This window comes from Alexandromys fortis, unplaced genomic scaffold (assembly GCF_014885135.2).
Source record: "Alexandromys fortis isolate MF-2015 unplaced genomic scaffold, M_Fortis_MF-2015_v1.1 scaffold_90, whole genome shotgun sequence".
In the NCBI taxonomy this organism is placed as follows: Eukaryota; Metazoa; Chordata; class Mammalia; order Rodentia; family Cricetidae; genus Alexandromys; species Alexandromys fortis.
The window spans coordinates 6,752,456-6,760,586 of record NW_026067985.1 but is presented as its reverse complement, the minus strand read 5'-3'; the positions used below and the strand labels follow the sequence as shown (position 1 = coordinate 6,760,586).

Below are 8,131 nucleotides of genomic sequence, written 5' to 3'. Positions count from 1 at the left end.
TTTTTACAAAAGTTTATTACAATGTACAACAGGCTCCAGGATAACACTTCATTTTAACTATAGGTGGCAATGATGTTATAGTAGGGGATCCAGATGTTTAACAGACTCCATTCTGTTTAACACTTCATTCTAGCTGTAGATGGCAAAGATGGTATGGCAGGGAATCCAGATGTTTAAATAGGAATGGAAGAGGGTCACCATCATCTCAGATATGAGGAACAGCTTACTTTTTGCCAGATTTCTTAATTCCACCTGTGGCCAGGGGTCCCTTCCCCACGGCCTTGGCTTTTAGCTCCTGGAGTTTCTTCTGCTCCTCTTTTTGTTTCTGCCTGAAAGCCTTATCTTCCTCGTCCATTTCCTTAGCCTGCTTCTTGGGCTGTTTCAGGGGCTTCTTTTTGCCACCGTCCCGGCCCGACATGGCGCCTCCAGACACCCCATTCTCCAGACCCTGATCCTCTTGAGACAGTTTTCTTATGTAGTGCTGGGATCAAAGATGTGCGCTACCACCGCCTGACCATGGCTCTTACATACTGTTCCTTAATACTGTTCCTTAGCACTTGTTTTTGTTCCAAGTGTTTATGCATCGGCACTTTTGGTTTGGTTTATTATTATCATTTTGAGACTGGGTCTCATGCAATCTTGACTGACCTGGAAATCATAGAGAGCCACCTGACTCTGCCTCTGAGTGCTGGGATTAAAGGCATGCATGCACTACCACCAGCCGGCCACACTGGTACTTTTGAAAAGTTCATAGTAGCTGTCTGTGCAGAGCATTCTTCCTCTGTGTCTGGCTGTTTTCCATGTCTGGTGTCTCGATACAGTTCTGTCAGGACTGTCTATAGCTTTTTCACTATTTTTTTTTTTTTTTTTGATACAAGCTATCTTTGTAGCCTCGCCTCATCCTCCCAAGTGCTAAGGCTATATAGAGTGTGCCATCATACCAGGATTTTTTTTTTTTAAGATTTATTTATTCATGGCCGGGCAATGGTGGTGCACGCCTTTAATCCCAGCACTCTGGAGGCAGAGGCAGGTGGATCTCTGTGAGTTCGAGACCAGCCTGGTCTACAGGACAGGCTCCAAAGCCACAGAGAAACCCTGTCTCGAAAAAAAAAAAAAAAGAATTATTTATTCATTATGTATACAGTGTTCTGCATACCAGAAGAGGGCACCAGATCTTACTACAGATGGTTGTGAGCCACTAGGTAGTTGCTGGGAATTGAACTCAGGACTTCTGGAAGAGCAGGAGTGGTCTTAACTGCTGAGTCATCCCTCCAGCCCATACCAGGATTCTTGCTTGGTAGTAAGAATGTACAGCAAACAATGGGGGACGAGGAGAAGAGCCAAGTGTGATGGTGCCAGCCTTTAATCCCAGCACTGGGGAAGCAGAAGCAGGAGGATCTACAGAGTGAATTCCAGGAGAGCCAGGACTGTCTTGAAAACAAAGAAGAAAACAAAACAAAATGTACAGCAAGATGTCTGTGCTTCCTGACCCTTTATGATGGCGTTCTTCCTTCATTATGTTTAGTACATTCCATCTTTACCTAATTGTTTCTTTTCAAGTGTCCTGTTTCCAAACAGTCTTTCTCAAATTTTCTTTTCTTGTGAAACCTCCCCTTGAACCATATTATTTGTGTCCTTTCACGGTAGTCCAGCACCTGCCCTGCCCCAAGTCAGACTTGTGTGTCAGATCCTCTACGGGTGAAAAGGCTGACTGCGGGTCTTGTTCCTGTGGCCCCAGGTGCGGCTGACGAGACTCTGCTGCCCTGTGAGTTCTGTGAGGAGCTGTACCCAGAGGAACTGCTCATTGACCATCAGGTGTGTATTACTTGACAGCTTCTGACAGTACAGGAGCAGGCGATGGTCAGTGTGAGAAGCCAGGAGAGCCTTAATGAGTGCAGTGCCTGTGGTGAGGTGTAACTGTTTCACCATATGGCTGCAGCGCTCAGCCTCATCCCCTCTTAGACTCAAATGACCTTTCTGCTTCAGTGTCCCAAGCAACCGGTCCGTGAGCATGTAGCCCTGTGCCTGGTTATAAGGGAGCCATGTTTCCCTTTGTACCATGTATAGTGAGGCCGAGTCCAGCATTTACAAGGTACCAAGTTCTCTCAGCTTTGGGTAACCATTTCTGCTCTCAGAAATGTTGCTGAAAATTTTGACTACATCTAGTGTTTGGTCCTTTAACAAGGATAAAAAGACTGTTAGGCCTCTGTTTTATTGTATTGTCGTGGGTGGTATGTGATGGTGCAGGTGCTGTGGTGCTCTCTGGCTTCCAGCTCTGCACTTGGGGTTGAAACAGTTTCTTGGAGAAAATGTTTTAGCAGTATAATTTTTCCTTAACCTCTTTATTTTTTAACATGTTTTTTGAATGACAGACAAGCTGCAACCCTTCACATGCCTTACGTTCACTCAATACTGGCAGCTCTTCCATCAGGGGGGCCGAGGATCCTGGTGTCATCTTCCAGAACTTTCTACAGCAGGCAACAAGTAACCAGTTAGACACTTTAATGGGCCTGAGCAACACAGCTGCTGTGGAAGACAGCGTTATCATCCCCTGTGAGTTCTGTGGGGTACAGCTGGAAGAGGAGGTGCTGTTCCATCATCAGGTGAGAATCCCTAGAGGCTGCCTTCTGTCCCCCATGTGGGTCATCTGGGAGTGCAGGTGATGCCATCTGGCCTCCAGCTGCATCCTGTCCTCAGAGCTCTGCTTTCTAGTAGCTGAGTCCATGGTGTCTGCATTTGAGACTGCAGAGGGCTGAGGATCACCTCCCTGAGAGCAGAGGCATCTTGCATTTGACAGGCAGGCTCTTCTGTCTGCTATTTGAGAGTTATACCCATGAGACCTGAGCTCCAGCTCTGGCTTTTCCATGTAGTGGCCTGGTTCTGTGATTTTCAAAGTCCTTTTCCAATTTTCTAGTCTGGAATCACAGGTTGTTCGCAGAATATACTTTTTTTAAAATTTTTTTAAAATATTTTATTTATTTACTTATTTATTATACAATATTCTGTCTGTGTGTATGCCTGCAGGCCGGAAGAGGGCACCAGACCTCATTACAGATGGCTGTGAGCCACCATGTGGTTGCCGGGAATTGAACTCAGGACCTTTGGAAGAGCAGGCAATGCTCTTAACCACTGAGCCATCTCTCCAGCCCCCCCCCCCCTTTTTTTTTTTTAATGAAGAGCCAGCAGTACAGGCCTCATTTCTTTCTTTGCTCTTTATACATCTCAAATTTCAAGGACAAGCCTGCTGTTTGTCACCTAGGAGAGACTGGACTAAGCCACCACTCCAATACTCTAGCCAGATTACCTTTCTGACTTTTCCACACCAGCCCTTGCTGCATCCCTGCCCAGAGCCTCAGGAGCCCATGATGACTGTCCATTCTCAGGATCTGGCTTCCTCTTAGCTTCCAGATTTTCTTAATGGTTCTCAGTGTCCCCTGTGGGGGTGGATGATCACCCAGTCTACTCTTGCTCTTCTCCCCAACACCCTAAGTACTAACAGTACTCACTTTCTTTTCTTTCCTTTTTTTTTTTTTGTTTGTTTGTTTGTTTAGGAGCAGTGTGACCAACGCCCAGCCACAGCAAACTACCATGCAATGGAGGGCATCCCTACACAGGATTCCCAGCCTGAAGACACTTCACCAGAGCTGCCCAGGAGGAGGATCAAACACCAGGGTATCGGCTGGGGCTGAGCTAGGCCACGGCACTGCTGGCTCAGGCCTGTTTCCTACTTCTCACTTCTCCAGGAGGCTTAACTCACCACTCATTGGCACGCATGAGGGTCTCCTGGGGAGCTGTTGAGGTTAAGTGGTCCCCACATGACCCCTAGCTGACATCAGTGCAGATTTTGTAGGGTACAACTGTCAGAAACAGCTGTGAATCACAGGCTGTGGGGAGCCACGGCTCCTGACTGCCTTATTACCCTCTGACTGGGCATGTGAACTGTTGCTGAAACGTCCCACCACAAAGCCAATCGCAAACTTCTCCAAGTTTGCCAGCATCCGTTCGCTGCTAAGTTAGGAGACCGTCTCTGAGGGTCAGAAAGTCAGCATGCAGAATAGGGAAGAGAGCATCTGACTCCTCTGGAGCTCAGTGGGAAGCAATTGTCTGTTGTCTACCCTGCATCCAGCACTAACAGCTAAGTTGCCTTTTCCCTAAAGCCATCACCACCTTCTCTTCCCAGGAGAACTGTCTTCAGGCTACATGGATGATGTCAAGCAGAAAGCAGCAAAAGGCTCCACCTACTCGCTGTCTCCCAGCAGAACCATGAACAACATGACTACCTGTAATCCACTGTTGAACTCAGCATCAGGCTCCAGATCTGAGTGCCAGCCTAGCCCTCCTCATGTGCTGAAGCTCAACAACTCAGACAGCCAGGACATTCGAGGGCGGAATCGAGGCAGCCAGAATGGGCCTGTAGCATCTGGGCATGCTCCAGTGATCCACTCTATTCGAAATCTCTATCCAGAAAACCTTGCGCCCTCTTTTCCTCAGGGCCCCCCTGGGAGATATGGAGCCAGGTAAGCAGCAGCCCCATAGTGGATGGAGCTGATAGTGGCTAAAGAGAGCATGGCCAGGCAGTCTGGGGGTAAAAGCACTGATTTGAGTTCTATCCCACCTAGAAGCAGGTCACAGAGTTATCCTCTGACCACCACGTACATTGCACACATGCAGAATAATTAAAATGCAATGAGTTTAAAAAAAACAAAAGAGTGGGGGGGGGGGGCGCACGCCTTTAATCCCAGCACTCGGGAGGCAGAGGCAGGAGGATCTCTGCGAGTTCAAGGCTAGCCTGGTCTATTAGAGCTAGTTCCAGGACAGCTAAGACTGTTACACAGAGAAACCCTGTCTTGAAAAACCAAAAAAAAAAAAAAAGAAAGAAAGAAAGAAAAAAGGTCTGTTCACACTGGTCCATCAAGTCCCACGGTGCCGGGGTGGAGCTCCATTTTCATTGAGTCTGGGTTTTGCCTGTGTTGCCACCATATTTGCTGTGCACAGGGGTTTGCTGTGTTGGTGTCCCCTCCTCCAGCCCTCAACACTTGGTTCCTGTTCTTTTATTTTTGCAGTGGGAGGAGTGAAGGTGGTCGGAGCTCTCGGGTCACCCCTGCAGCTGCCAGCTACCACAGCAGATCCCCAAAGGTAACTGGGGTCCCAGTTACGCTCAGGGCAGATGCAGACATGGCTGGGCTGGGCTGGTGGGTTGTGAGATGAGAAGTCTTGCTGGGCAGACTCCCAGTGGCTTTTTGTGAGGAGAGCTGTCTGAGAATAGTTTCCCTGCTTAGTCTCCCCTTGTGTTATTCAACAGGCAAAGCCTCCGAAGCAGCAGGAAGCAGGGGATGCAGAGGAGGAAGAGGAGTAATGGTGACTATGGGGGGCTCTTACTGCCCACCCCTATGCATAGCAGCATGTGCTGGTGCAGTGTCCAACTGCCTCTCTGGCTCATCAAGCAGGAGAGATTCCAGATTTTAATTTTTTCCAGGTTACTGCCATTTTGTGTCTGAGATTGTGCTGTGGGTGTTTGGGTTGGAGGGAGGGCTAGCTGGGAGACCCTTGCTGCTACTGTTGGGCAGCAGTGAGATGAGGGCATCTGTGCCCTCTTGGCCCATAAGGGCTCCATCCATAGACATACCATCACCACTGCTTCTTGGTGCTTTGTGGTCCTGGTGGACAGAGAGGAGGGTTCTGGGAATCTCAGAGCTACCAGTGAAGCAATTCTCTCTTTGTGAGGGCCTAAGCTTGGGTTTACAGCATGTTAGGAACAAGTTGAGCTGCAGGTACATGGACTAGAGGCCACCTTGGTGCTTCTGGGTCACTCACCACCCTCTGTTCCTGATGGGGAATGTATTGCTTTGTTCTCAATGTCCCTACCAGGGCCACGCCTGCCCTCATGAGGACTGAGGTTCCAGCCCCTTCCCTTTTTATTTTACTGTTCTAATTATCTATTTCCTTGTAATAGAAATAAAGTTTGTATTCAGAGCTCAGCTGAGGCTTGTGGGTTTTTTTCTGTAGAGATGGTTGAGTGTGCATAGTCATTGTATAGCCTAGACTGTGAACTTGTAGTCTTCCTGCTTCCGCCTCTAGATTGTAGGCACATTGAGGAACTGGGTGGGCTCTTTGTTGGATCTCCAGCACATATTCCTTCTTAGAGTGCCCAGAATCAAGGGGTTCCTTAAGATGGTCCCTTGTAGACCAGGCTGGCCTCACCTTAAGTGTTGGTAGTTTCCTCCAGATTTGTTCTTTGGAGGACACTCAGAGATGTGGGGCCTAGAAGAGAAAAAGGAGGCTGGCCTCACCTTAAGTGTTGATAGTTTCCTCCAGATTTGTTCTTTGGAGGACACTCAGAGATGTGGGGCCTAGAAGAGAAAAAGGAGGCTTCTTAGGAGCCTCAGTCCTGGGCCAGCCACACTGCTGCACACTTGGAGCCACTGGAAGGCTGAGGAAGATAGATTGCTCAGGATTTGTCTCAAAGCAAAATATACAAAATTGTGAATCCCAAAGGGAGCCATGCCTTTGAAGGACAACCACTTCTACTTCAGCACTCCTGTGAGCCACACAGATTGAGTAGATAGATGGAAGAACCATCACTTCCATGGATGGAGCATTGAAACTATGACCTACAGAAGTCATATGCTTAGCAGACACCAAAGAGAATTCTGTCCCCAGTGAAACATACTGTAGGTAGATACATCACTCAGACACCAGACTCACAAACGGTGGTTAGCTCACAAAAGCCATCTTCAGTGTCACTGTCATCCTCTTGGGACTTGAAAGAGGTGGCAGGAAGGGTCTGGGGCAACTTGGCCTCTCCCTGGTGAGGCTGGAGCACAGGCTTGCCAGGAAGTAGAACTCTCATCCCACAGGATGCTGTGTGGATAAGACATGGTACATCAGCTTGGCTCCTTTGTAATCTGCTGTCCTGAATGGCTTGTGAAAACTTTTAAAAAATACTTACACATGCAGCTAAAGTAAGCTGAGGATAGCAAAAAGATTTCCCTGTATTCTCAGGAATCTGCATGATGTCTCAGCCATCCTGCTGCTCACAGCCATGATTTGAAGCCATTGCTTTGGCATTTTTTTGTTCAAACTGTCATATATCCTTAGTGTCAGTGATTCCCTCTGAGTTCTCAGAGTTGCAGGTATATACATGCTTAGTTTTTTTAAATTAGTATATATTAGTTGTAATTTCAATATGACTTTCTTATACTTAAAAAGTCAATGTCTCACAGTGTAATCCTCCTTGGCCTGGAATTTATTACGTAGACCAGACTGGCCTTGAACTTGTGGCAATCCTTGGCCTCCTGGGTGCTGGTACGACTAATGCCTGTGTCCTCCCATACAATGAACTCTGATCATACTTACAGCCTTGTTACTGTCCTTCTGGGGGAGGTGGGTGGTGAGAGAGACAGGGCCTCCTGTAACCCAGGCTGACCTTGAGTTTTTCCCTTTTCCTCCTCAGTGTACCACTGTCCCTCACTTGACTAGAGCTTAGTCCTTTGCTGGTAGGTGTTAACTGGAAACCTGTCCCCCAGTTGTGTCTGTCCCAGTTGTTTGATGTAGCGTGTGACTTTTGCTTGGCTAGGGTTAGAAGGTATTTGTCATTTTCTAGGTTACAAAGTCTCCACATCAGACACAAGGCTGATTTTGTCCTTTGAAGCTCTGCACATTCCTAGAATCGGAAGTCTACTTATATGTGTGGCCGTGCCGCTTCCATATACAGAGCGCCCTCTGCTGGAGGGCATGTGTTCCTTGCCTCTTTAGAGCTTTTTGGACTCAATATAGGCAGTGTTGGCATTTCTTCACAGAACCCCAAAGACCACTGTACTCCTGGACTGATCCTAACAATTTTTAAACATCTCTTTGTTCTTTGGTTCTCCACAGACTAACTTCTTTTCATCCTTAAACTGCTTTAATGCCAACCTTCAAAGCCTGTCTTCTGTCCCCTCAGGTTGTTTGTGTCTGTTGTCTACTTCCTGCTTAGACTCACTCACCAAGTCAGGATGGGCACTAAGCCCTTAGGCAGCTCCCAGCAGCCTTCACTATGACAATCAGCTGGCACTTCCCCAGGTCTGTCTGTCTTTTTTTTAAAAAAAAAAAAAAAAAAGATTATTTATTTATTTATTATGTTTACAACATT

The 8,131-nt window shown here is 47.5% G+C and overlaps 2 protein-coding genes across 3 annotated transcripts in view; one reads left to right on the top strand and one right to left on the bottom strand.

The window, feature by feature from the left end:
- On the bottom strand, positions 1-1,732 carry LOC126511702 (translation machinery-associated protein 7-like). The gene has a single exon (XM_050159047.1). It carries the CDS (start codon positions 416-418, stop codon positions 224-226), a length of 195 nt encoding a protein of 64 aa, XP_050015004.1. The 5' UTR covers positions 419-1,732; the 3' UTR covers positions 1-223.
- The window catches only part of Trafd1 (TRAF-type zinc finger domain containing 1), a 17,085-nt gene extending 11,107 nt beyond the window's left edge, over positions 1-5,978 (top strand). For both annotated transcript variants that reach the window (XM_050159044.1, XM_050159046.1), the window contains exons 7-12: positions 1,739-1,815; positions 2,373-2,603; positions 3,552-3,672; positions 4,181-4,517; positions 5,064-5,136; positions 5,303-5,978. In XM_050159044.1, the coding sequence (XP_050015001.1) occupies positions 1,739-1,815; positions 2,373-2,603; positions 3,552-3,672; positions 4,181-4,517; positions 5,064-5,136; positions 5,303-5,356 (893 nt within the window). In that variant the 3' untranslated portion in view covers positions 5,357-5,978. The remainder of the gene's footprint in view (positions 1-1,738; positions 1,816-2,372; positions 2,604-3,551; positions 3,673-4,180; positions 4,518-5,063; positions 5,137-5,302) is intronic.
- The last annotated feature ends 2,153 nt before the right edge of the window (positions 5,979-8,131 follow it).